Here is a 27,943-nt window from a genome sequence, read left to right as displayed (position 1 = left end):
TATTCTTTTGAATTTATTCTTTAGAATGTATTCTTTTCGAGTGTGCCAGAAACACCATAGAAGAAGAAGAAGAGCGGAGATTACAGAATTACTGAGGATACCCTGGTTGTGGATAGAAATAAAGAATAAAGTCTGGCGGTAATAATGTAAGAAGAAGAGAGCTGTGCGCTGTATAAAAAATGTTTGTTGACATAATTGTTTTGGCTTGAAGTTAGATTGATTTGAGTAGAACTAAGCCATTTTAAACTATCAACAGTGGTGCTTCATTGTATGTTTTAGTTGTGTAATTGTTTAATTTAGTCTTGTTTTATATGTATATACTTGGGCCATATTTCTGTGTGGTACAAAGAGACATCTTTCTCATATAAAAGATCTCTGCTATTACTGCTGTTTATTGGACGAGCGCATGTCACGTGACCACTTATCCTTATCCTCTTTCCGGGTGCAGATGATGCAGGAGTGAAACAAGGATAAGGTGGGTAGGCTATCGACTCGTTTGCCTTACGATTTGACATTGGACAATGTTATTTTACTTATTCACGGATAAAATACTAAACTTCCCTCATTATTCAGTCATATATTTTCCCATATGTGCCGTTTTGTTGTCATGATATTGAGCATGTCTGTCTCTTTGCTATATCACTGCCTACTTTATACAAAATGACAAAATAGTTAAAGAATTTTCAGCAGTGTCGACTTAAAAAAATAGCTTAAAATAAGGCTTTTGTGAGTGACAGGACGTATTCAGTGGTCATCTCTGTTTTGAATGCTCTGTGACGTCCAGACCCATTTTCTCCTATTAAATTAAATTAAATTGTACTCTATTGACTCTTAAAATGCTTATTTTTTTCAACAATTAGCAGATATATTCAGATCCTTTTAATAATTTTAAGTCTCAATACCATACAATCTGTAGATGTATGATTTATATTATTTTATTTCAGTATTATTGCCCAGTAAAGCCTACAACTCAGGACTTAGCCTTCATCAAAAATCAAAAGTAGTAAACACACAATGTAATATGCAATTGCAAATGTCTTTAACCTTGACTTTGACATCACTTAATTGCATCTGAACGGTTTTCATTTGCCAAAAAACATCATGGATTTGTGATATTCTGAGGCTAATTCCAGTTTCTGCCTTGAAATCACTTCACTTTTGCATCCATTGTGCGTTTCGGTTCACGAACTTTAAAATGATCTAAATCCTAAACATTTTCACATCCTCCCTGGACCAAATACTGCATCTTTTAACGTTCCTTCTTTCTTGTTTTAGTTGGACAACAGCGTCCTCTGGTGGTGTTTTGCGGGATCTTTAGAGCGGAAGTGAACCGTGAGGTCATCATGGGAGGCAAAGTCAGCTCCAAAATGGCAGCTCCCACCGCTCGAGCGATACAGGTTAAGATCTTTGCCTAATACTGCATTCTACATGGCTTTGAACATACTATATTTATACAGTGTTGATCAAGTTGTACTTTTCTGCTCTTGGCGACGTTTGTTGCGTATTTTCGCCGCGGACATGTGTGTTAAAGGCGGTTTTACCCTTGTTGACGTCCTTGTTGAGGTCCTTGTTCTGCCTCCAAACGTGTGTTAGAACATGAACGCTGTCATAAATATCGCTGTTTTTACACAGCAGAGACGTGCGTGGACTTCTGCACATTTGTAGGAGTTCTGACTCATTTGTAGGAATTAAAATGAACCCTCTAAATTCCTCCAGGGTTTTTCTGCCTTCAACGAACCGACTACAGCTAAACACAATCTATTTTCGACACGACCAAGTGCTTTTTGATTAATTAATTAATTTATTGTTTTATCTTACTATTCCTCAAGTCCCTCTATGAAAGTTTCTGACAGACAAAATAACGTGAATAAATATGACAAAAACAGTCAGATAAAAAAGTTCTTTACATCTAGGTAGGGTTTTTGTTTGATAAAAATACATAATTTTGCTTCTAAAATTGTCACGATTATTATGTTTTGGTTCTTAAGTGTATATTGTGACCTGAATAACCACGATTATCGATTAACCTTATAATCTTGACATTCCTGGTAGATTATTTGGCCGTAGAAAACTATAGAAATTCTTACTGGGCTGAAGACACGCTCTGTGCATTGATTACTCTACTAAAAGGAGACGTGGTTCTGGCTAAAGCTCTCAATAGTTTTAGGATCTTATGCAAAAACGACTCCATCGACAGATTATTCCTCTAAACATCTTAAGGACTGCAGCGCTAGTCGATGTAACACTGTTGATTGTTGTACACTGATTCTGTAGTCGACAGGTTTAAGCAATACTATTACATTCTAAACCCAGTTGTGTCTTCTTTCTCCAGGTTGTGAGGCCTCACGTTCCTCTGATCAAATTCAACAAGAGACTAGGCACACCGCAGCCCAATGGTGAGTTTGTTGTGTAACTGCAATGTGCACCTTGGTCAGCTGCTTACAACACCGTATCATATAGAAAGTTACTGTCCATGGGTTTCAAATGGTGACAAAGGATCATTGCCACAGGACTTTTCCATGAATGCAAGTCATGTGACCGAGAGCGCCAGTCTGCAAATGTAGAAAACAGTTAATCCAGGCTACACTTCTCTCACTGCTAGATTATGGTGATATTATATATATGCATTCTGCAGCAACAGTCATAAAACCTCTGAACTCAGTTTATCATTCAGCTCCAAGGTTCATTACAGGAGAAGGATACAGAACTCACCACTGTCAATTATACTCTAAAGTAAGATGGCAGACACTACGCCACCACCACTCATGCCATTTGAACCAGATGCGAAACACGCACATTTATATAGGAATGAAAGAAACACAACCAGCTTTGCTCTACTTAATCACATCATTGGACGTGAGAAGAGAACAGCACTATCTTTTGTGTATTTATAAAGCTCCCATTGGAAGTTTACCTGATCATTTAACAGGTTTACTGAACATCAGAGCAAGTAGTCATCGATTCAAATCAAAGGACATGTTTATTTTAGAGTCACACAGAATAAATACAGAGCTTTTTTTATTTAATTGATTGTTTTGTTGGATGAATGTATGATCTTTGTCTTATTTTTGTTTTGTGTATTTTACAGGGTACTTTTATTTGTTTTTACCTTTTAACCTACTTCTTCTTTTAAAATAAACAAAAGTAGATTAAAAAAAGTGATCAGTTGTGATGAAGTCTCAGTCAGTAACAGCAGTGCAAAATGAAGCCTCAAAATACTGCCATTTACTGGGGATTTTAATGTATTTTAAAGTTTCTCACCACAGTGTTTGGACTTTAGTTGACTGACATGATTACAACAATAACAGTATTTATATAATGTCATTGTTTTCTGCACATCTCTCACATTCTGCATTCACACAAGCTGAGGTCGTAGCACACTTCTCAAACCTCACTACAATTGGCTCTTCATCAGGGCCTGAAGCACGAACCATTTTGTCTTAAATACGGCAGTCAAAAGTCCTCAAAGCAGCATCCGCGGGGAAACAATTTAATTTGACTGAAACACACTTGTATTTACACTGAACATGAAGCATCTACTTGACCAAACATGTCTCTTTTCCCCAGTCGAAGACGTGCTAAAAACACTTGGCGTTAACCTTCAGCAACACAACGCTCCCAGTGCTCCTTCAGCCGCTGCTCCGCCTCAGGTTTCTCGACCACACGTACCTTTGACCCTGATCCCCGGCACGCCAGACACGCCCGCCTCTGTCCAGCTGCTCCCTGCGCGGTACCGACGAAGACCGCTCACAAGCGACGAAATGGACTTTATTCAGGTACACGCTTTTTCCTTTAAATGTCTGGGAAACAACTTTGGACCGATTATGTTTCATTAAGTGTTGCGCTTTGATGTGAGATTTGTTTTCAAATCGGGATTCAGTTCACGCTGTGCTTTTCATACGCGCCCAGGGTCATGAACATGTGTAAAACAAGAATCTCAGACAGTTCACATGTTTGTAGAGCTCTAAACGACAGGATAGATCCATGTTGTCGTTTGCAGAGGAAAGGATATTACGTTAATTGCAGCATTAAAAAAAAAGCCAAATAATTGCATTCCTGGTTTGTAAAAGGTCCATTTGTTCTTTAACATGTATTGTTTGTATTGTTTTTGCAGCGTGGTGGTCCAGAATGACTCCAGGAGATTCAATCATTGCAACCAAAGCCCTTTTCTGTGGATCATTTCCTCCTTTTCTCAGCACAAGATAAACACAATGTCATATGAAACATAATTTAAAATATTAATTCATGCTATTCAAATGTACATGTAATATCCACAAAAATAAACAAGTTGTAAATTGACAAAGGCATAGCTGCATTGTTGGACATAATGCTAACCTGTTAAAATGTGGTTAAATTTGCAACTTTGGTTTATGTCAACTCAATTTCTCACACTCTACATCACGCACAGTTTACTCAAGTGTTTCATTTAATATAAAGAATAAATTATTGTATGACTGACTAGATATTGCTCTAAATTGAGCTAAAGGTTGTAAGACAAATGAGAATATACTGTAGTTGTGCCATGTGAACAACTGCGTTTGAAATAAAACATTGACTTACGAGCAGCTGGTGTGTTTTGAAATATTTAATCTTTTTTTTAATACAGAAATCTCATACAAGGGCATTCACAGTGTCGTCAGTAAAATTGTGTTGCGCAGAACGTTTGGCGGCAAGGGGATATTTATTATTACTGTCATGCTCTAGATGAACGGTGAGAAGCAACTTGTTTCCAGTTTGTTGTTGTGCTAAACTTTTTCCCCAGATAAATATTTCACAGTATTTCAGTGATTGCAGAAACGTGACAAAGGCCAAAAGGAAATAATCTGTCATTTATAGTTTCTCTGCTACTTTTATATTTAAATCTTGGTAAAGCCTCCTAAAATGCACGCTCTGGTAAAATGTTAATTTTACAACCAGCACCAAATTGTATGGATATTATATAAGAGTGGTTCACAAACGATGTTAGTGGCAGTCTTAAGTTGAGCCCAATAATTAATTGGTCAAACGATCATCTCTATTGTTCATTGAGACTTACAATTTGAGATGATCGACTGCTTTTAGATGGAGCATATTTAGGAATTAAGTGTATAATTAATCACAATTTAAAAATGACATTTTTTGACATTTGGTTCTAATAAACGGTATTAAACAGTCTTTTAGTATGAGACTTTATACTCCAGATAATGAAAATGTGATTTTAATAGCCGACGAGTCACGATCAATCGCAGCATGCAGCCCGAGTTCAACTTCATCAATTTAGTCACAATTGTAGCTAGCTTTCGTTAACACTTATTACTACTTTAGACCTAATTCTGCTTTAATTCAGACCAAGTAAAGTCCAATTAAAGACCTTGTTAATCTGGTGGTACTTTGAAAGTCCACAGTGTTAGTACAAGGTGGTACTTTGTGCAAGACGATTGAGAACCACTGCAGTAGAACGATTCCTGACTTACAAAAATACTTTGTCTTTGAAACACCTTATCAAACACAATCTACAAACCGCAATGAACAGGAAAGTGCAATGTATTTCTATAAACACGGCAAGGACTGTCGAGTCACAAATGGGCACAACACGAGAGAAACACTGAGGTATGCGCGAGGCTATAATTTAGGACAATCTCACCAACTTCAAGAACGCTATAAGAGAATAAGTTACAGTAGGCCGTGTCTGCTGAAGCGAACCGTTGCAAATAAATTCATTAGAAGCAATTATGTGCACTGGAGTCGGGACCATCAGTTGCTTTCCTCTTCCTTCTCCTCCTTCTTTTCCTCCACATCTTCAAACGCAGGTAAGAAATCGGCAATGGTGTCCACCACATAGTCCGGCACCAGGCTGTGGTTGGTGGACAGCTCACTTTTGCCGTACTCGTGGGCCTCTTCGATCTGAGACACTCCGGTGAGCGTGAGCATGGTGTCCAGCCCGCAGTTGGACCCAAACAGCATGTCCGTTTCGAGGCGGTCGCCCACCATCAGGCACTGGGCAGGGTCCACCTCCCCGCCGAACTGGCTGGAGATGCACTCGAACATAAAGCGACTAGGTTTGCCGATGACGGTGGCTTTGCGGCCAGACGCCACCTCGATAGCAGCAGTGAGGGAGCCAGAACCTGTGAGGAGAAGAAATGACAGGTTATATAGAAAAGAACTGCAGTGATATTTACTCAAGTGTTATTCATATGTTTTAAAAGGAATTAGTATACCATGGGTGATGACGATGAATGCATTTTAACAATTCAAAACTAGAAATTCTTCCTTTTGAATGGGCAAAAGTAATCAAAATGGCCTCCAAAACCAATTTTTATTGCCTGTAAAACTGAATCAATAAGTGTGATCATGAATATCAAGGAGAACCGTGTGTTACTGATGTCAATGTAAGACTGACTTGCAGGCCTATAATGGATACGAGCCGTAAATAAACTATAAAATGCTTTTTGCAATAAACAACACAGTGACAAATACCTGGCAGTATCCTTCCACTACTGAGAGGGTGCCAGGGGTCGGTGTCAGTGGCCAGGAACAGGCACTCGGGGTCCCGCAGGTAGCAGGACGCTTTGGCCAGTTTGAGAAAAGTCAGTTTGTCGTCATGTCCCACCAGCACCGCCTTCACGTCCGGGGCCAGTGCGCAGTTGTAGATGGTGGCGTCCGGCTCGTCCACCTCCTCCACGCAGGGGACGCCCGCCTCCCGCAGCTCCGTCCGCAGCCCGTCGCAGCCGATGACGAACACCTGCCCCGGGACCTTCACCACGTCCCGCAGGTACAGCGCGGAGCAGTAGGACGAGCTGAAGATCTGCTCCAGCATCACCTCGTGGAAGCCCAGGCGGGAGAACTTGTGCTTGTAGTTCTCGCGGGGCCTGGTGCTGTTGTTTGTGACGAACACCACGTTCTTGCCCCTCCGTATGAGGGAGTTGACCACGTTGGCGGCGCCTGTGATCGCCTTCTCCCCGTGCCAGATGACGCCGTCACAGTCAAACAGAAAGAAGTCCTTCGCCTCCAGCAGGCTCCTCATCTGCGGACCGCGGATTTTCTGGCAACCTTTGAAGCCAAAGGCGCCTGCCATTTCGGCCTTTTCCCCGTTGTCGTCCGTGTTTTACCTGCTAGCGTGTTCCCATGTCCACAACGGGGGTTTGTCCGCTATGAAACGACGGCTAATTTGGCACGAGCGCAGATCTCCGCGGTCCCTCACATTGCGGGGTCCTTGGCGCGGCTGCACGGGCGCGAGCTACATAAACAAGAGACGCCCGGACACGCCCACACGTCTTTATGCACCAATAAGAAGAGAGCCAGAGATCCTCTCGGAACTACAGAGAGTCACGCGTTTGGGGCAGGTACTATGGTTTTCGTTTTCATAAAAAGCACAACGATGTAAAATGTTAAAATCCCACCGAAATGTAATTCGTGTCCTATAGTGAGCATATTTTTTACTAGGAAGGGCGTGTTCAGCAACGCAAGCTACACTTACTTACTTAACATACTCAACCTCGTCCGCCTCACAATCCCAGGCAGTAAATGAAAACGGCGCCCTCTACAGAGCACATGAAGAACTGCACTGGACATGTACTAGGCTGGCCTACTTCTACCAATGTGAACATGCAAAAGAGGACCATATGTTACATAAAACACATCAGCTATAGTTTAAGCTACGTTTAAGTTATTAGGGCAATTTAAGTTTAACTTACAATGTGTGGACACAAATAATAAATAATAAACCATAATAAACCACCTCAAATTAAGATTAATACTGTGATATATTTTAACTAATACAACTAATGTGTGTTTAACTTTTTAGACTGCAGCTGATGAATGCATCTTTTAGTCCTGGGTGGTCGCAGACTAGATAACTGGATAACAGTCCTTACGCTTCACAGTGCTTTGTCCAGGCACTCTGGGTTGCGTGCGAGTTAGAGGAAGACTTACTGGCACCTGCAACCGCCAGACAAACAGACAAATTAAACATTGAGGGGAGTGGAGAACGGGTGAATGGGCAAAGAACAAGCCTTCCTAATTGGTCATTATTTCCTTGCTAATCTATATTTTCCTCTCAGCTTGCCCCCAACACAGATGTAAGGAGTGGGAGGGGGCTGATCCGCTGTCAGCAATCACCAGGGCACTGACCGTGAACACTACCATGTGCCTTTGTGTCTTGTTTGGGAAGAGAGAGGACTCCATAAAGACCACTGAGGGGGTCGGGGTTTGGACTTGCAGGTGCTGGAGCCATTCTTAATACGGATTCAGCATATTTGTTTTGTCAGTAAAAGACGGGTATGCTTTTTCAAGACCCACACGTACACTTTTTCATCTATGTACAACCGTCATATTAATAAGGAAGAATCTGCATGTGCGTGCCATCCCATTCTGTCACACAAACGGGTCAAAGTGGCATGGAGGTGTCAGACATTGTGGCGCTATAGGGCAACTATCCAGTGCTGAACAGGGGCTTCAAAACACTGTCTCAACAGAATAGTTGAAAACGATATGTTATGTTTAATTTTAGTAATATGTTAATATGTTACATTTAAAAAAGGTGTTAATTTGTCTATTGGCTTTTGTGTTTATTGTTTAAGTTCTCTTTCCTACATACACTCCAGCAGACAGTTAGAAATACTAACAGTACTAGAAGTAGAAGCAGCATTTCCAGTTGGTGCCTCTCATTCCAGGGCTGGACCAAAACCACAGGTTTTAAATGCAGTCCAGTTCCACTCTGCAGGATGTGATTCACCCACAGGACAAACCTCTCGGCTGGAGGTACAGGGTGTGATTTATGGAGCGCGCTCAGAGACAAAGCAGATGACTTGAATCTAAACACAGAAATTGTTTGTGAATCTAAGTTATATTACAAGTTCATGCATCTATGGAACTGTATTCATGTATATCCACACACCTGTTGTCTCGTATGAGGGTTTGAATGGTAGAACAGAGGAGATCTCGAGTGATGTGTGTGGGTTTAAGGGCGACTCCCAGGCCCTTCGCTTCTGCCTTCACCACGTTATCAAACTGATCTCCAAACAGAGGAATGCCCAGGACAGGGACCGCGTGGTAAACTGCCTGGAGCAGGCTGTTCTGCCCCCCATGAGTGATGAAGAGACAGGCTTTTGGATGACCTTAAAAAAAAAAAACACCATTAGAGCTGCTCAATATATCGCGATTGACTAAAAAAATGCAATTATTTTATTGGACCTGTAGTTTAGACCTCTATAAACATGTTTTGGAATGGATGGGATTCTTGTGTTAGTTTATCAGTTCATATTTCTGTCTGCTCTGGTAATGGTAATGTTTCTCGTGTTCATATTTTTCAAACAAATATCGCATTTGCAGTTTTAGTCCGAAATGTAAGTGTAACTAAAGAGCATTACAATCTCATATAGTTTGATACTAACCTAGTAAGTCATTCAAAGGCAGCCAATCCACAATCTTAACATTGGGTGGTATTTCTATGTGAGAGGGCCATTGCTTGGTGTCATACCTACAAAGAGTTCAAGACATATTAGATTTCAACATATGTATTATATTTACATCACTAAAACAATCTTATCTTCTTATGCCTCAGTTACCAACGTTCAAAATGTAATTGTACCTCCAGATAACTCCTTGAGAAATGCTAGAGAAGCCAGCCACCAGCTCAGTGATCAGCGATTCCACCGACACGGACGATACCATCGATCCCAGCGTCACCACAATGAAACACGGCTCTTTAAGGTTTGAAATCCACGACTCAAGGTCCTGCTTAATGATATGTTGTGAGATTTTAGTCATATGAAATACCAAATGGGCGTGAGAGGGTAAGAAGTACCTGCTGTAGAGGCTTCGCAGCTTTATTCAGGACTCCTCCCACCAGGACAGTAAAGGGCATTAGAGGCTGTGGAAACTCCAGGGAAAAGTCAGTGTTAAAAGCCCAAAGTTCTGCTCCTGTGTGTAATTCATCCAGTCCACTAGGGGCCTGCTCAAGGTGCTTGTCAGCCACATCCTGAAACCTGGACCAAACAAATGCTTGAGCTGTGATAAAAACAAAACAAAAAAAACAAGAAGATGATGATAAATTAAATGATAATAAATGATACAAAATAAATGTCATGAAATACTGATTCAATTGACCTTATAGTGCATGTGACAGGTTAGACTATAACTATAACTATAACAATTTTGGTGACGTTTATAATGTGACTTTCTTGGGTTGGATATGAGCAGGAGTTGAGATAAATTCCACAACTGTTCCCTAGCAACCATTTTGTATACAAGGGAGCAATAGTTACGATTTGACAAATAACAATGCCTGCTAATACATTTATTTTGTTAAATTATTACAAGTGTGTGTGAATTCATCCTTCATTTCAGACGTCGTTATCGATGACAAAGACAGAGGATTTCTGCTTCCTGTATGTTGTATTTAAAAAGGTTTCTTCACAAACTGCAACTTGACTGCTGTTGATGAGGTAAACTAAGTGATAATTATAAAAACATGAGGACCTGTCATATGCACTGGTAAACATTTGGACATTTGGATCTCTTACCTACTGGTATTTGGAGGGAATAAAAAAGGTTCTTCATCCGAGCCCACAGGTCCATGTGGTCCGTCAGCTGAGAGTTGAAGACCGGCACGTAGGAGACTGGACTGGGCAGGCCGATGGACAGTGGGCCGTTTAAAGCGCCGGGATAGAAAGCGATGTACCGGACCCCTGCAGCGAATATGTATCGCTTAGAAAAAAGAAACTCATGTAACCGATGTGATTTTAAAGTGGGATGTACCAAGTTTACGAGCCAGGATGAACGAGCACGGGTTGAACGCGTCGAGCACGGTCACGTCATAATGTTCTTTTTGCAGAAACGTCATCATCTTTTCGTCTCCGAGAAGTCTGCCACACTGATGGGATAAATGTCCCATAAAGGTTAAAAATCCACTGAAGTCGTCCCTGAGAATGGAAACAAAGAATGTAGTCAGTTCATTGTTGATGCTGTTGAAATTTTACTTAAATTTTATTTTGGCTACTAATGTATTCAGTTCTTCTATTATAATATAAAGTAACACATTTTGTTCAATTTGACAGATTGCTGCCCTGAGTTAATTTCGACATACATATATAAACTGTAGCTTGAAAAAATAACCTACCCTATAACAATTGGGACAAAAAAATAATCCTTTAATTATATTGAGCACTATTTATGATTCAATTTGATTTAGTCTTATTAAAATGAAATAAAACAGGCTCTTGAGGTTTATTTCCTGAACAAAACCGAAACAGACTTTTAATAATTGCCATTCAACAGAAGGATTGACCGTAAACCTCTCACGCTCAAATGATCCAAGCTGATCATTGCCGATTAGAAATGACTGATGACAGGCCTAAGTACAATTATTGCGTTTAGTCAAAACTCTAATTGACCAGTAGCTTTTGAAAGGACGAGCCGCAGCTGCCACAAAACCTGTCCAAGTCAAATCTGCAGAGCCCAGTGGTTCCTCATACTGTACCTTCCCAATAAGAACTGTGTCTGTTGCTCCAGGAACCATCCATTGTACTCTCGAATATACTTTTCTCCCAAAGACCAAGTGCTTGTCTGATAACTTTTCTGACGACCTGTGTAGGAAAAGCCTGCAAGATGTAAACGTTTAGTCAATCGGTCTATGAATCAATCTAAACTAAATGTTTTAAGGCTTAAGACTACAGAGACTAAGGCTAAACTCTTTTTGTTGTTGTCTATTGTGCACCTAAAAATGTTTTGTTATTTAATTGAATCAATCTGCATTCATATTTATATGGGACATTATAACTTAATTTACAGTGAACGACCTTTATTAAAAATCCATTTTCCCCATAGAGACAAAATGATCACACCTTTAACATCACACCAAACTTAACAATCTTGTACTTAACTTCGTATCAAACATTTTGTAGCTACACAATTCTAAGCCTAATTTATTTACGTTTTAATTCGAAAAAATGTGGCGAGGCAGTGAAAATTAGATAAACAAAAACCCCTCTGTATTTATTTTTAATCTAATATTGCAATAGAATGTAGAAAATGTAATCCTGGGCTGGCTCCATCCATTTTTCAGATATACAGATGCTACTTTGGCCATACAATGCTTTAATTACATAGAATAACATTAAAACAAATAAAGAAAAACGTATAAAGCATGTCCTTTTCAAAATCATGTCAGTTAACAACAGAAAAATATTCAAATTGACACCTCTAAATTTAAGATATGTCCTAAGCCCCTGCAGCGTTACCTGTGAGACGCGGAGTGCCGAGCTGAAGGAGCATTCGCACACTGTGGCCATGTTGCTGAAGATTATGTGAAATCTCATCTAATAACAAATAGTGGCTTCCTCCTGTCGCGAGGAGAAAAACAGAACCGTTTGTGAGGAACATGTCAGGTATATGAATGACTAAAATGCATTATTACAAACTTTACTCACCGATTAGACAGACCGTGAGGATCTTGGCACACTGCAGTCCCCGAAAAGCCAGGACAATTGAAAATGTCCAAAACACAATCGCCATCATACAGAGAAAAATATAGAGCGTTTCCGGAACTTCAAATGTCCAAGCAATATTTCCAAATAGTCGATAATAAAAACTGTATTGAAATGTCAGTTTAGCTTGTATTAGCAATTTGCAGCATGTCTTCTATTAATTTCTCATGCGGCAGCTTTTTAGCGGTAAACGAGATGAAATCCAAGGATGGCTCCTTATTTCTGGGTCCATGCGTTGACTCTGTGATGCCCGAAAGAAGCAATGGAGTGAAAGGGAGGGAACGAGAGAGTAGGGGTCTATGGGGAGGGGGCTGTGTGGGCCTCAAAGCTCAGGAGGAACAAGACAAATCCATAACAAATTCATGAAAACAATAGATTTTTTGGTGATATAATTGTTTGTTTTTGATTGATTTTTTTTGGTCAAATTGTGGCACATCTCAAGCTCGGGATCATCTTCACCTTGTGCATTTGTTTGTCCTAAAATTCCAAGAGAGTTTTTTTACACGGTTAACGCTAGATAGTGGGCTCCGGAAAGGACGATCTGACGTTTTGGAACAGGGTTATAATTCATGTTAGGGAATGAGTTAAGGTTAAACGGGTTAGGGAAATGTTTCGCGTTTGTTAACGTGTTGGCAGCAGTAACTTTAAAAAATGAATTTGTCACCTAACTAGCCTAACCTAACTTTTCTCATCTTACACTGCAAAAATACTGTAAAACTGTCGAAAATATAACAGTTTAGGCTTGTTCAATAGAAGCTAAACCTTTGTATCCTCTCATAATAATGTCTTCTATTGTAATCAGGTGTTTATTTGTTAATTATTTTTCATTATCAGTGTCAGACGTGGCGTGTTTGGCGGACAGAAGCCACAGCGCAAAAGGCTCTGATGGGGTTGTAAGTTCTTTGGCCGGCAGTTGCTGGGAAGTCAGGCTTGACATGTAGGTTATCCTGGACAATGCACTCTTTGTGGCGGTGACCAGTGAGCCTCAGTGTCAGCGAGGTCATTAGAAAAGCAAGTCAGTCAGAAAAAAACTGCTGGAGTGTATCTGCCAAACCAGCGCCAATCACGTGTCATTACATAATTGTATCAAAGAATGCACACTCTGAACAAGCTGGCAACACCTCTCCAGAATTAATTCAATAGGGGAGACAGCCACAGGAATGTTTAGGTGTTTATTGTTAGGGAATATCTTGGAAGACGTGGTATATGGGTTCAAAACAATATTCTAATTGATTTAGTTTGACAGTATTTAGCACTCTCCTCCGCTGTGCAGTAAATGGTAAATGTTCTGAAAGTTGAGCAAAGGTGTGAAAGAGAAAGAACAGGGAGAAACAATAAGGAAACTTGTTAAAACATGATACAAATGAATATTGTTAAAACTATGAAAATGTTGTGAATACTTTACCACAAGCTGGTGCTTTGTTGACGTCTCCATTAGATGCTGTATGAAGGAATGTGTGGAGAGGACGGAGAAGGTGATGGAGTCCTCTGGCCTGTAGCCCAGCTCCTCATACACGTCGACCAACTGCAAAAAAATTAGGATAAGTTATGTTTTATGAAGTTGATTTGCTCCCCTTTCACCCAGGAGTGGTGCCTGATGACAGCCTGATGGTTTCAAATGCGATCAGGAGAGAACGATACAGTCAAAGCTACTATTTTCTGCACTGTAATCCTTGACCCACCTTGTAAAAGCACAATTTATATTTATTTCTAACCTTTATTTACCGTGCATCTGGAAAGTATTCACAGAGCTTCATCTTTTCCACATTTTGTTATGTTACAGCCTTATTCCAAAAATGATAAAAAAAAATGTATTTGCCTCAAAATCCAAACAATACCCCGTAATTACAATATGAAAGGGTTGTAGGTTGTTAGAATTCTTTGCAAATGTATTATGTGCATAAATATTCATAGCGTTTGCCATGACACTCAAAATTGAGCTCAGGTACATTGTTTTTCCACTGATCATCCAGAAGTTTCTACAACTTGACTGGGGTCCACCTGTGTTAAACTCAGTTGTTTGAACATGACTTGGAAAAGCTCACACTTGTCTATATAAGAGTTAACAGTGTCAGAGCACAAACCAAGCGATGAAGACCAAGGAACTGTCTGTAGAACTCCGAGACAGGATTCCATCAAGGCACAGATCTGGGGCATTGAAGGTTCTTGTGAACTAATGACATTTATTGGGATTTGGAGGATCTACAAAGAAGAATAGGAGAAACTGCCCAAAAATAGGTGTGCCAAGCTTGTAGGATTATACTCAAAAAGACTTGAGGCAGTAATTAGTGCCAAAGGTGCTTCAAGGAAGTATTGAGCATAGGCTGTCAATACTTATGTACAAGTGCTGCATTTTTGTTGTTGAAATTTGCAAATAATTCAAACAACCTTCTTTCATGTTGTCATTATGAACTTGTAAATTGGAAGGCTGTAACATGTGGACAAAGTGATGCGCTGTGAACACATTCCAGATGCACTGTATTTGATCAAAGTCAATGCACAAAATACAATCATTATAAAAAGAAAATATGTCATGAGTCAGGTTTCAGCAAAAATGCTAGTTTCCACTTGTAGGGCCTGAATAGATTGATGCTACAATCAAACACAAATATATACTTATTGAGCAGTTAACTCAATAAAACAATAGTTCTTACAGTCTCATCTAACTTAATTTAAATCCCACTATTAAACTGCACCGTCACACACTGGTTTGTTGGGAAAGAAATCACTGCTTATTTCTTAATCACTGAAACTTGACTTAACTTTCACATTTTATTTACTTTTTATTTGTCTGGTGCATATAAACAGAAAATTAAATATTTGTCTGCTGTTTGTATTAACTATTCTTATAATGTAACTATGTGTTGAAGAACTTTTCCTTGTGGATCAGTTTGTCTAAGTCTAAGCTTAAAAAAAACCCTCTATTGCTGTTATCATGTACCTTTGTGTACTTAGAGTGACTGTCCTTATTGGAGCTGCTGTGGTCCAAGACTGTGAGAAGAGCAGGAACAGACACTTTCTGGTTTCCAAATAAAGCGCTTGAAGAAGGACTTTCCGAGCGGCTGTAATCTACATCCACTTCTGTAAAGCTGATATCTGGGGCTTCATCTAAACTGGGCATGGACTGAAATAGAAGAAAATAATATCCACATGAATAATAGAGGGCAAGCTTTGTGATTTAAGACGCTTAAAGAAGTAAAGGTTTGGACTCGAATGTCAAAATCGTTGAACCAAACATCTATAGAGGTGCATTGGTAAAAACATTTAAAAGAATTAAAAAAACGTTCATGTTTCAAAGATAGCTCTGAGAAAACAACAAACAAACAAACAATACATAAACGCAATTATTTAGATAATAGTCAAATAGCATAGTATGGAATCATTATATAATCTTTTTTGTGTGATTAATGTTTAAAAAGTCACTGTCAATTCAGCGGCTTTACTCCAGGTTTTGTGTGGGAGAATGAGGTTAAATCAACTCCCTTTTGCTTTCACACAATGTTTTTGTATTTTATTGGTGCAATAACTGTAATCACATTTCAAATTCAATTGACTGCACAGCCCCATGTAGGACACTTTCACTAGATTTACCAGGTACATTTTCTGTACCTTGACAAGTTGGGTTGATGACGTCTGCTTGAGGCGTTGTCCTACCACGACACTCAACGCTCTGACAAAGCCCTGTTTGGGGTTTGGATCAGCAGAAAGATACAGAAGCATCGACGTGTAGTTGAGACGTGGCGGCTGGAAGGAGTGGTCAGCAAACAACTGGAAGAAAAACTGCAAAAGGCAAAGTAAGCTCACTCAACAGCAATAAGATCATTTGTACCATAATTAATTCATATGGTATAACATTATCTAATTCTGATGCAATGCTGTCTAAACTAAAATATAAAATTCCTTCTCTAGAAACATACTCAAGACTTGAATATTCAATGCTCAATAGTCCCTGTATTGATTGTCCAGTTTGTGTCCAGCCGTTCCTTGCATTATTTCCTACCTGAAAACGTCTACAACAATAAGTCTTGAGACAACATTCTGTCTTCAACCAGATAACATTAAAATCACCCCCATAGTTACATGTTGATTCAAAATATACTTTGACATGTAAGCATGTTTGTGTAATAGTATATTACCAGTCACTCACTTTGAAAAGTTCAGATAAGTGATCATAAGGTGGTTTAGAAGGGTCCTCTGGGGTCTCCACAACTGTCTCTATAGGAAACCACAGCTGTGTCTGATAATAAGAAAAACAGAAAGTACAACTGTAAATGCTGTTTTTAATAACACAAATCAAATGAAAGAGTCAAATTGTATTCCATGTGATTATAACATTTCAAGAGCATTCCATGTATCAGATGCAGTTGGTGTGGTAACTGTTTCTTGTACGACTTAAAGGTTGAATGGACGATTTTTTTTGGCCCAAATCTTAGTCTTATTTCCTCGTGGCGTGGACTGCCGATTAGTCCTGCCACGTATCAATCATAAAACGCACCTACTGCTCACCTGCAGCCGCGTGCGGCTCGTCCCCACGTTTCATGGATCTGTCATAGTATAGTTCCCTCAGTGTACGGGACAAAATTAAGACGGAGAAAGACTATTCGAGCTGACACAGAAGAAGATGGAAATCTACGGGAGACGAGCGATGCGATGCGATCTGTCGCACTAAGAAGCAAACGCACGTGTGTGTTGTATCAGTCCGCACGGGGGAGTGCGCATGCACACTTCCGCCTGAGTTCTCAAATCGCCGAAAAATCGTCCATTACGCCTTTAATTTAAAAATACCAACCTGTAAATATTGTCCTTCACTAATATATCCTTTGTTTTCAAAATCTGCTGCCTTTAAATGTTGCAGAGCATCCAACAGCTCTGTTACAGAGGGCGATGGCCACGGCAGGGCACAACCGAGTAAGAATCGACGCCAGTCCATAAGATCGTGTTCATCTCTAAGTGAAGCCACTATCTCCATCAGCTGAGCAAAACAAAAATATGCATTAGTATTTGTACACAGTAGTGTTCCTTATTGTTTACAAAATAGTTTTAGTTTACCTGTGTCGTTTTGACCCAGGATGCTGGCAGGGTGTTTCTGCTCTTGTTTGTGGTAATTATAACTTTTAGAAAAGTCAAAAACTCTAAACAAGACAGAAGTCCTAAATGCCAAGAACAAAAAGAAAAAGATGCATTATTAAATATATAATATGGGTCATTTATGATTGCTCCTAATCTGTAAGACTCCATAGCTCAAGAAGACCAGTCCGTCCTGACTTGGGACACAGGACAGCCCTGCCATCATGTCATGAACACAGCTTCTCTCATCAGACATCTCTGTATTAGGGATCGGCCTTAACTACCAGCTCGTATTAAATCCCTTATCACTTTGTGGTTTATAAACCAGCTCCCTTGATAAAGTAATGGATAACCTGCATATGTCAGGATTTTCAGAACATTTCCTTGTCATATTCATCAGTCATAAAAAGTTGTCTGTACCTACCACTGGGGGCAATATGTCTGAACTGTTGGCAGAGTGATTCTAGCTGAAGGATAGACAAGGTGCTCTGTGAAGGCTTTTCTGAATGTGAGGAACAAGAAGGAGGAGGCGGCAAAGCCATCATGTGGTAGTCACCATTAAGATAGAAATGAGAATGATCCTGTTAAACAAAAACAACACATTTTAAAAAGAAAAATATCATCACCAAAATCTACATCAACCTGGAATTACAATTTGATTACAATTTACTCACCAAAACCAGCTCATTCAGCAGTTTGGCTCCAGACTCTATGTGGTGACAAACCACTTCTTCGAGCTGCTCAATGCTAAAGTACAAAAACATATGTAAGCTCCACTTAACAAACACATTTTCTTAATGTTATAACACTTGTCACACAAACCTTACCTCTTCTTTTCTTTCTCAAAATGTTCGTTGAGACACTTTTCCATTAAATTGAAAGTTTGCTCAGCATTCCGTTGAATCAAATCTACCAATTTCAAGCCATGGTCCTTCATCAGGGTGATCCGCACCTTTGCAGCTTCCTCTGGAAAACCCACCCACAAATAACAGATAATACTAACACAGGAACCTCCCTTTACATATCAACAACATAAAGGTCTGGACGTTACCTTCATGACTCAGTGCTACGCTGTATTCTACCGTTGTACTGACTGTGGGTTTAACTTCAGCATGTTCAGGGCTTGATTCTAGAGGTGAAGCTGGTGGAGATGTACTCCCTGACCAAAAAACAGATTAATGATGAAATATTGATTTAATTTAAGATATGGTTGTAAGATTATAGCCCATTATATTTGTCTTTCAAGATCCTCAAACATACCTTTCTTGTTCTTTTCAGTCAGAGATTTTTTGCTGCCTTTGTCTACAGCTGGCGCCTCCTGTACTTTGCCGGTGGGCTTTGGCTTTACCTCCCTCTGCTGGGCTGATCTCAACTTACTGGGCAACTATATTCACATAAACATGCAAATAATGCTTTATATATAGCACACAAACAATCTGTCCGGCTGTGAAGGGCTTTAATATTGCAGTTCCATCTAATACTTACCAGTTTGTTTATAGCTGCGACTGCCTTATAATAATCCTCCAGCAGTTTCTTCTGAGGCTTGAATAAACATTTTTAAAGATTTTCTACAATTAAGACAAGAAAGACTTATTTTTTCATGTGATAATATACCTGGTCTTGTTCACTGTGCTGGGATTGTGCCTCCTGTGTACTGGAAGTGTCCAGTAGAGAAACTGTGGTTTGGTTTAATGGCGGCTTCAGCAGCGGGTTGATGTTTACACCCAAATCATATTTTTTCAGAATACAAACTGAGTCTTGAAACCGGTCCAACTCCACCTAAAATAGCATTGTTTTTTAGAAATAAAAATAATAGAAACCAGATGTAATAGAAACCGAATCTGTTTCTGTACCTAATATGTGTTGCAACTAGTATAGTATAGCATAGCTAGTATAACAAACACTGCTAGCCCTGAACACGTGCAATACTTGACATACTTGACTGACTTAATCATGTGCAATACCGTCATATTCGTGTGCAATACTGAATTAACCATGTGCAATACCGTCATATTCATGTGCAATTACTGTCATACTGTTCATGTATGTCCATGTGCATACAACTGATGTGTTTTGTTTACTTACCATTAGTATTAGTATTATTTAGTCTTATGCTAGCTATTTTTACTTTACTTTATTTTATTATTATTACTTTATTATTATTTTATTTTTATCTTAATCTTTTTAATCTTATTGTATTTATTTATTTTCCTCCATTCCCTATTAAGATATGAGAAGAGTTTTGTTAATAAAGAGTTTTTTGTTTTGTTTATAACAGTTCCTCTATTAAGAGAGATTATTTTGAAACTTCCTATAAGTTTTCTGTGCTTTTCCTCTGTATCTACTAATTTCCCCATGTGTGGACAATAAAGGATTATCTTATCTTATCTTAACACTAGAATTTCCGCATTGTGGGACAAGTAAAGGTTATCTTATCTTATGTACTAAAAACAATATTTGAACCTGTATAAATATGGTGTAGTAGTTGGCAATCAGAGCGGTGGAATCTGACAGCCATGTGCCCCCCATGACAACCGCCCTCTCCTGCTCATTCTCTTCTTTACGCTTTTTACAAATGTTCAACAAATCATCAGAAAGTTCCTGAAAACAGCAAGAAAAAAGGTGAATGATTTTCAAGGCTTTAAAGTGTGAGGTCGATAAGCCAAGTCATTGTTTGAAAAGCACTTGAAGCCGGAGATGCAGCTCTGCTTTGGTCTCATCTTCACTCCTCATATCGTCAGCCACGCTGTTGAAAGCTTTCTGCCAGTGAGAAATAACTTGTTGTCTTGAGTCTTGTCGTTGCAGATAATCTTTAAACTCCTCCCTGCAAAAATAACATATGCAACAAAGAACCTGGGACAAACGTTTACCAGATCAACGTCAGATTTAAACACGATTGGAACTTACTCTATGTTGAAAAAGTGCTGATTTATCCATGTGTTTTCTAGTCGTAGCTCTTGCAAAACGGCCTTTGTGTTGTTCACATACATTTCACACACGTTCTTCCAATGGATGTGGAGAGCCTCAGCAACTTCCTGTTGTTTAAGATGTACAAAAACAAAAGGTTTGAACTAAATAATATTGATCAGATGTGATATGAATTAAGTATAACGTGTGAAGGAAAGTGTGTTACTGGAGGCAGTTGTTTATTAAAATACGTTGCGCTGCGTTCATTCATGAGGAACGCCATTCTTGACACTACAAACAGAAACAAACAAAAACATTATTAACTTTCACCTTGATTGACAAATGATTAAGTTCATCAATATTTTCCACTGCTCAAAAACAGGGGTTTATAAATGCAACAATCAATGCATTAAAACACAAATTGTTCCATCATTCTCCCAAATATTTAACTTAATTTCAAAATACTACTCTTTAAAAAAAAACATACACTTCATGCAAAACATCCCATCTCAGAAAATATACAGTGCTCAACTTTAAAACACTTCAAATCAACTTTAATTCAAAGCAAAACATTTTTAAGTCATGGGCAACATAAGTACTGTAACTCTTTAAATTTCACTTTGCTGCTTTCCAATCAGAAAACACATTATGTAACATGCCATAATTTAACAGAGTAACTGAATTCTGAGTAATATCATTCATAGTACCTCCTGGTATGCGGCAGCTCGTCTGAATTTTCCTACTTTCTTCCTTTTCTATCTTGAGACTCCTGCTGGACTCTGTAGGCTCCAGGCTGACTGTTAATTCTTGAATTGGTAATTGGTCCAAAGAACGCGTTCTAAACACGTCCTTTGAATCTGTCCCATTGACTGACAACTCAGCAGGAAGAACAACTGAAAACAGCAATTTAAAATATAGCAAATGAATGTTAAGTGAGAGCCCCATATACCTACAGACTAGATAAAAAAGAATATGACAAAATATTATTATTAAGAATTATTTTGTATAGATATATTATAGATTATGTAGACAGCTATTAATTTACCAAGCCTCATATGGTTGTAAATACACTAAAAGTTACCTTCTTGAAGGGGTCTTTTCGCCTGCAGAAGAGCCGACTCTACACGATTAAAAAGCTCCTCCTCATCAACATTTGCATCAACGCGAATCAAAATCTTCTGTTTCGCCTCAAACCACTCTTCAAGTTTTGGCCATGTTTTGTTAAAATCCGTGATCCTTGAGTGACTCAGAAGAATTACACACATAAGTTATGCACAGAAAAAAGCAAAAATACCGTATATATGTTTTCTTTTGCTACCTGCGTGGGATGTGTGACGTGTAGACGTATTCAGGTTTGGAGTCTGGAGCAGTCGCATCTGTGAAAGAGAGAAACGTTTATAGTCCTTACAGTCTGAAATGAATAAATGTTGCCAAATATAAATACAGAACATATATTTTAAACATCTCTACATATATTGTAATTAATTTCTAAATAAATCATGTTTAGTTCTCAAAAGGGTTGATTGATTATACATGTCACAATATTAATTGTAAGATGCTTTCAAGCATAATTGAGGATGTAAAAACAAAAACTGGGAGCGTTTCAGGGTCCAGTGAGATGAAATATGTAAAAAATCTGGTGATCTTTAAAGACTTGTGATATTGCAGTAAAAAAGGACCAAAAACGTAGCCTTCAGTGTAGCGTAGATGAGTTTTCAGCCTTGAAAAAGAGGTTTCAATCTAAATTGGTTTTACCTGATTAAATACTGGTTAATAAATGAATAAATAAGTTCAAGTACCTATGGCCTAAAGAAGTCTTTGCAGGCCGAAACGCCTTGCTCCAATAAAGGACTTTTAACTAATCAGAGTGCCTCTTTATACCCTCACCTTAGCCTAGTTGATGGGTACTTTTTATCTTTATAATTGGGAGAATATTCCAAGCAAAAATAGGTGATAAAGGAAGTTGATGTAATGGTTGTCTATTACACTGCTTAAATGAATGTTAAATGATACATGGATGTCACAAAGTTAAATCATCTTAAAAATCAATAACTGTAACACTAAAATGTTACACTGTCCTTGTCCTCCAACAGAAAACGAAATACATGCAACCTATAAAAAAGACTACACACATGCGAGGTGGACCGCGCGGCTGACAGCGCACTCATCCGAGACGTCGAGGAGCAGAGCCAGGTCTAGAACCGGGGGCGGCGGTGGAAGGGCGTTGGGCAGATCTGGATCTACAGCGAGGTCCGTCTGACGGGTTCTGACCACACACTGTTCTCCCGCTGCGCTCCCATTAAGAGCCTTCTCAAGCAGATACGCCTGCTTCACATTTAGCGGAAAGCCGTCCAAAATCCAATCAGAATTTTCTGGAATATTTCTGGTTAAAACATGCATGCTTAGTTTTCAACAATGAAAGATTAAAGACGGTTCTATTGCACATGGAAAGGTAGTACACTTACTGTATGGCTCCTATTACAATCTTCACCAGCAACTCAAAGGGTAAACTATTTCCTGCCACCATTGCATTTTCTACCTCTTGTCCATACATAGCTTGTGTGGAAAGCTGATTAAGAAACAAATTATATAATAACAATCATCATCATCATAATCATAATACATATTTGCATAATATGTTCTAGTTTTATATAAATATGAACATAAATACATGAAATTATATATAAATTTACATGCCTTAATACTGGCTACATCTTGTGGCACGTCGTCACCTAAAAACAAAATAAATAATATTTCAATGATAGTGTTTCAATTATAATGACCCGTTTTGTTCAAGTTGCATCAAGGCATTCATCAATGTCCAGTCCTGGCATCACTGCACTGGCTTCCAGTTCTCCAAAGAGTCCAATTTAAAAATAGTTGCTCATGGTTTTTAAGTCTTTAAATGGTCTGGCTCCCTGTTATTTGCAGGAGTCATTGTCCCACCATGTTCCTGCCCGTATCATGCGCTCCTCCTCTCAGCTCCTCCTGGATGTGCCCAGGTCAAAGCTAAAAAGCAGAGGGGCCCGAGCGTTCTCTGTGGCGGGGCCACCTACTTTTTCTCTCTGCCCTTTTAAACAACTGAGCTGAGTCATTATTGTTATTAGCTTTACGTGTATTTTAATTTATTGTATCTATGTATTATTGCCCTTTTATGAACAGCACTTTGGGTTTTTAATGTTGTAAATGTGCTTTATAAATAAACTTTGACATTGACATTTGACATTGAAGACAATGGCACTAATTCTTACTTTCTACTCTGGACTCTTGCTCTCTGGCCGACAGTTCTTTCTCTGTGGCCTGTAAAAACAGAAATGGTTTGACGTAATAGCTGTCCAATAGTGAAAGATAATTGTCCAATAGTAAAAACTATATTTTACCTACCGTCTCTCTATTTCTGTATGAGTTTAATGCCTTATTTACCAGCTCTTGAATTGATAGTACATGGATGCCATGGGCTGGTGCGGGGAAAAAAGACATTGTAAACATAATACACAAATTGTAAAGTGAATAAAATTAAAGTGTGTTGCTGTCTTTGTATACCCTGTGCAATCTTAGCCAGGCAGGAGGACTTTCCAGAGCACAACTTGCCCAGAACACAAGCCTTGAGTCTGAAGTATGGAAACGAGGATTCGGCTGGTTTTTTACATAATGGATGGGCCAGGTTCTTAAGCCGTGCAACCACATATCCAAGAATGTGGTTGTTGCTCGTAGCTAACTTCCTCTCTTCCTCAGGGTAGACCCAATCACCTGCCATGTTCTAACAAAAACAATTATAACCAAACAATTTCTAGCCTCCTGTAATAATGAAAGCATAATGTACTTGTATCCACTGCAAATCAAGAATAACTCACAATGTATTCATCATAGTCCAGGTTGTTGAGTGTGTCCTGCTTCTGTAGCTCTACAGGGTCTACAGAGTGCTCCAGGTCCTCCACATCTGAAGACCCATAAAGAGGCAGGCCTCTGAGCAGCACTTCCTTCCAGTGTTTCATTTGTTTTTCCGGGACTGGACTAAATAAGTGTCAAAAACATTGAATTACATAAATAAATAAATAAAAATCACACTGAAATCCTAACTTTGGAAAACCATTTATCACTATCCCAGTAAAGCCAGTATTTGATAACATAGCCAGGCCGACCACCTCTCTCACAATCATTTGCAATACTCAATTTAAATTTTCAGGAAGAGAGAAATCAAGATTATAATAATATTTGACTGTTACATACTTTCCAGAAAGGTGACGACGGTACTCTCCAACCTTAGTGGCCAAATCCACCATGTGTTCCACTATTTCCTTGCAGTTCTCTGTATGCTTCTGGTACATGAGCTGATCTCGATCAGCATCAAACCTTTTACAAAAGTCAAGGTCCCATCTGATCTCTTCTGCACGGGCCATCTTTTCCTGTTCAGTTAATACCTGGCACAGATTTTAATAAGAGATGACATGTTCAGTGAATATAATAAGAGAAGATGAAAGATTAGAAAAAAGTAATTTATTGTACAGATCACAGAAAGAAAACACGAAAGTGCTTTTTTTGTGGCTAACAGTGAAAGTTAAATGTCACTTACAACACCAGAATCTAGACATAACACAGGAGTTACCACATGTGTGCCATTTCTGTCTCTCACTTTTTCTATATCAATAAGTTATAGTGAATCTTTGACGGTTAAATCTAAAATGTACCGTTAGACTACACATCAAGTACATTTTGACTCATACAAGAAAGTTTTGAAACAGAGAGGATTATTGGTCTTCACTGTCAGTCTATCTCACCGCCTTCCTCTTCACAGCTTCTTGGGAGTCCTTGTCTCTCATCTGCTGGATCTGCTGCTCTCTGAACAGCCGGTTACTGACGATCACTTCCTTCTGCTTCCTGATCTGGGAGAGTTGTGCTGTAAGACGTTGCTCCTGCTTTGTTGGACGTGTATACCGCTTCAGCAGATACTCTTCATGTTTTGCATACTGTACAATTAGAAAATGATGAGGTGAAAATATTTAATTAATTCATTAAGTTGAAAGAATAAAATTGTTTTAGTATAAAAAATTACAATGTTTTGCAAATGATTACCTGCCCAGCTTCACGTGCTTTAGCTTGCTCTATAAGGAATATCTCAACCTTTTTGTCCCGCTGCTCGCGCGCCGATATATTTTCTTTAAGTCTCTGTTGAATTTGCTGTACGTAGGCAGTGTTTGGGACTGATTTAGAGGCTTTTGGGCCCTCAATAAATGGAACACAACCGTCTAGATGTCTACAAATAATAAACACACCAATCATGTTCACAAAGAAAAACATCATATCAATACTTAATGTATGTATATATCTATTTTGCATTTGGAGATAGAACATGTTACAAATGTCACACCTTAAATGTGATGAAGCCAGCTTTCCCCTGTTGCTTTCAAACTCAGCAATTTCCTTCTGGACATCCTGCAGAAACAAGAACAATAGGTGACTTTGTGCTTTGTGTTTGGACTCAATGTCAACAAACCAGTGAAGCCAGTGCATGTTATAAGTGTGGCAAACAGTTAGACAGTTAGATTAGAGATAAACCTCTGCTAGTTTCTTTTGCCGTTGCTGTTGCCTCCTCAGATTAAGGGGACTTGGTTTGAGTTCTTGAACATAGGAAATCTGGAATCTTGAAACCTACAACACAGACAGAAAAATAAATAACTTTTATAATGACAGAATTAAAAAGCCTGCACTACTTAATTACAATATCAGAATTCCTCTTTGACTTCTCTTCTTGCTTTATTGGTGATTTAGTTTTGTGGACTTTGGCCAGTGTAGATCTGCCTGTTTGGAGTTTTTTCTCAAGAGGTTTTGAGATTTTTTGAAGGTTCCCCTGTATCTCATGCCACACACACACACAAAAAAAGTCATTACAACGTTTCATTCATTGTCCTTGCTTGTTTTAATAAATTACAACAATCTTAATCTCACAATAAAAGGAAAAAGTCTTCTTACATTACGGCAGAAGTCATGGTCTTTTTTGCGCAGGCCAACGGCAGCAGACATGTCCGTTCCGCTGATGACCGCTTTCTTCTTCTTCCTTTCCAGTGAAATATAAAGCTGTTGAACAAGGTGTGCTGCCACCCCTTGTTTCTCCTGCATCAGCTCTTGGGCAGTGGTTGCACTGAATGAAATTCCCAGCAAATGGAAAGCTGGTTCAAGTCGTGTAAAGTTGTTTAACATTGATATTGATCTCCTGGTGCAATAAGTAATACTAGGTTAAATATGCAAGGGACTGAATTTGACACACATTTTAGAACGATTGGGAAAACGTACTCTTTTTTCATGAACATATGGAAATCCTTTTGCAGCTGATATCTATGTAGGATTTCACCAAATAGATAACCACTGGAAAAAGCCTTTGCGAATGTCTTTGGCTCTGAAAAAAATACACAAATATGACAAACAGTATCAAAATGCAACATGAGAAAATTGTCTTTACTTCATCGCCATAATTAGTATTGCCATAATTGCACGGTGCAATAAGCAGCGGTCAATGTTTTGTCAAGCCAAAGGTACAAAACCTGTAATGGAGTATGTAATTATATGTGCGAATCCTTTGTAATTGGAAGATCCAGTCGAGGTGGTCAAAAACATACTCCAAATCAGTGATTCTTAACTAGTTGAAGTAGGGCCGCGACCACCTCCTTGAGGGCTGCACAATCAGTCAAATGTAATACAAGACTGGGCTCCAGATCACTTTGTACAGAAAAGGTCAAGCCAAATTAACCAATGGCAAAGGTCAGTTATATAATGTCAGTAAAAAAAAAAAAATCACCACCACCAATTCCTGTAATGTCACTTTCACTTAAAGGTAGCGTAAGCAACATTTCTGCTTTCCTTGCTATTAAATAAACAATAAAAAAAACAAATTAAGTAGCTCCAAATATGTGTCTCCACCTTCTACACCCCCTTGTCTTTTATTATGTATCCAGCTAATGCTACAGACACTTAGCTAGATGTTCAGCAAAAGGAAAATACATTAACCAACAACATCGAGTACACCAAAGTACTTTACCAACAACTTGAGACAACAGCAGCTCCTCATTCAGCCACCTGCATAACATGTCCGTCATCTTCACGGGAAATAAATCACAGAATAAAACCTGTAGCGTTAGTATGTGTTTACGGCACAGGTGCAAACACAGACGGTAACTCGGGGCTCGTTGCTATGGTCACCAACAGACGCACAGGGAAAACGTGCAATAATACAAGAGACCACTAGAGAGACCATCGCCACGGTGACATGGCTTTCACAATGACAACAAACTAAAGTCAACCAGAGCGATTAAGAATTGTATTACTGTATTTCTTTTGATTTGTTCGTTTCATATTGTTTTTATATTGTTAGTTCTACAATTACAAGATGGCTTCCCTAATTGCCACGGCAACAGAATTCAAGGACTCAGAAGGACGCTCGTCCACTCCGGTCTGCTCTCTCCAAATAAAACTCTTGCAGCAATAGCAAAGACCAGAGCTTCTCAATACAA

The 27,943-nt window shown here is 39.0% G+C and overlaps 4 protein-coding genes across 5 annotated transcripts; 1 reads left to right on the top strand and 3 right to left on the bottom strand.

The window, feature by feature from the left end:
* The first annotated feature begins 451 nt into the window (after nucleotides 1-451).
* On the top strand, nucleotides 452-4,511 carry kgd4 (alpha-ketoglutarate dehydrogenase subunit 4). The gene is made up of 5 exons (XM_072432781.1): nucleotides 452-475; nucleotides 1,276-1,397; nucleotides 2,333-2,396; nucleotides 3,568-3,776; nucleotides 4,115-4,511. The coding sequence occupies exons 2-5, from the start codon at nucleotides 1,344-1,346 to the stop codon at nucleotides 4,130-4,132; spliced, it is 345 nt and encodes a 114-aa protein (XP_072288882.1). The 5' UTR covers nucleotides 452-475; nucleotides 1,276-1,343; the 3' UTR covers nucleotides 4,133-4,511.
* Nucleotides 4,512-4,567: 56 nt separating this feature from the next.
* pdxp (pyridoxal (pyridoxine, vitamin B6) phosphatase) lies at nucleotides 4,568-7,181 on the bottom strand. Its single transcript, XM_072432780.1, has 2 exons — nucleotides 6,457-7,181; nucleotides 4,568-6,104 (listed from the first exon to the last, which is right to left on the bottom strand). Exons 1-2 carry the CDS (start codon nucleotides 7,052-7,054, stop codon nucleotides 5,734-5,736), a joined length of 969 nt encoding a protein of 322 aa, XP_072288881.1. The 5' UTR covers nucleotides 7,055-7,181; the 3' UTR covers nucleotides 4,568-5,733.
* Nucleotides 7,182-7,723: 542 nt separating this feature from the next.
* LOC140346886 (UDP-glucuronosyltransferase 3A1-like) lies at nucleotides 7,724-12,501 on the bottom strand. Of its 2 annotated transcripts, none has more exons than XM_072433106.1 (10): nucleotides 12,408-12,501; nucleotides 12,219-12,320; nucleotides 11,459-11,579; nucleotides 10,738-10,901; nucleotides 10,503-10,667; nucleotides 9,785-9,987; nucleotides 9,569-9,717; nucleotides 9,372-9,457; nucleotides 8,876-9,095; nucleotides 7,724-8,792 (listed from the first exon to the last, which is right to left on the bottom strand). In XM_072433106.1, exons 1-10 carry the CDS (start codon nucleotides 12,493-12,495, stop codon nucleotides 8,531-8,533), a joined length of 1,560 nt encoding a protein of 519 aa, XP_072289207.1. In that variant the 5' UTR covers nucleotides 12,496-12,501; the 3' UTR covers nucleotides 7,724-8,530. The 2 variants fall into 2 exon arrangements, with proteins under 2 accessions (XP_072289207.1, XP_072289208.1); XM_072433107.1 differs by having other exon boundaries at nucleotides 9,569-9,714.
* Nucleotides 12,502-13,712: 1,211 nt separating this feature from the next.
* On the bottom strand, nucleotides 13,713-27,586 carry LOC140346728 (sperm flagellar protein 2-like). The gene is made up of 34 exons (XM_072432912.1): nucleotides 27,472-27,586; nucleotides 26,730-26,832; nucleotides 26,409-26,649; nucleotides 26,158-26,286; nucleotides 25,995-26,087; nucleotides 25,512-25,871; nucleotides 25,217-25,405; nucleotides 24,669-24,859; nucleotides 24,293-24,452; nucleotides 23,982-24,198; nucleotides 23,823-23,896; nucleotides 23,690-23,738; nucleotides 23,136-23,170; nucleotides 22,904-23,007; nucleotides 22,571-22,821; nucleotides 21,757-21,814; nucleotides 21,520-21,674; nucleotides 20,665-20,729; nucleotides 20,439-20,566; nucleotides 20,217-20,355; nucleotides 19,995-20,132; nucleotides 19,146-19,310; nucleotides 19,017-19,073; nucleotides 18,792-18,915; nucleotides 18,626-18,690; nucleotides 18,359-18,546; nucleotides 18,206-18,278; nucleotides 17,956-18,112; nucleotides 17,514-17,614; nucleotides 17,254-17,436; nucleotides 16,612-16,701; nucleotides 16,074-16,244; nucleotides 15,406-15,588; nucleotides 13,713-13,989 (listed from the first exon to the last, which is right to left on the bottom strand). The coding sequence occupies exons 1-34, from the start codon at nucleotides 27,527-27,529 to the stop codon at nucleotides 13,714-13,716; spliced, it is 4,770 nt and encodes a 1,589-aa protein (XP_072289013.1). The 5' UTR covers nucleotides 27,530-27,586; the 3' UTR covers nucleotide 13,713.
* Between the last annotated feature and the right edge of the window lie 357 nt (nucleotides 27,587-27,943).

This window comes from Eucyclogobius newberryi, unplaced genomic scaffold (genome assembly GCF_026437365.1).
Source record: "Eucyclogobius newberryi isolate DKJ021-1_F unplaced genomic scaffold, fEucNew1.0.hap1 SCAF_6, whole genome shotgun sequence".
Taxonomy (NCBI): Eukaryota; Metazoa; Chordata; class Actinopteri; order Gobiiformes; family Gobiidae; genus Eucyclogobius; species Eucyclogobius newberryi.
Note: the sequence above shows the minus strand (reverse complement) of the source record. Positions and strands in the feature narration are given on the sequence as shown.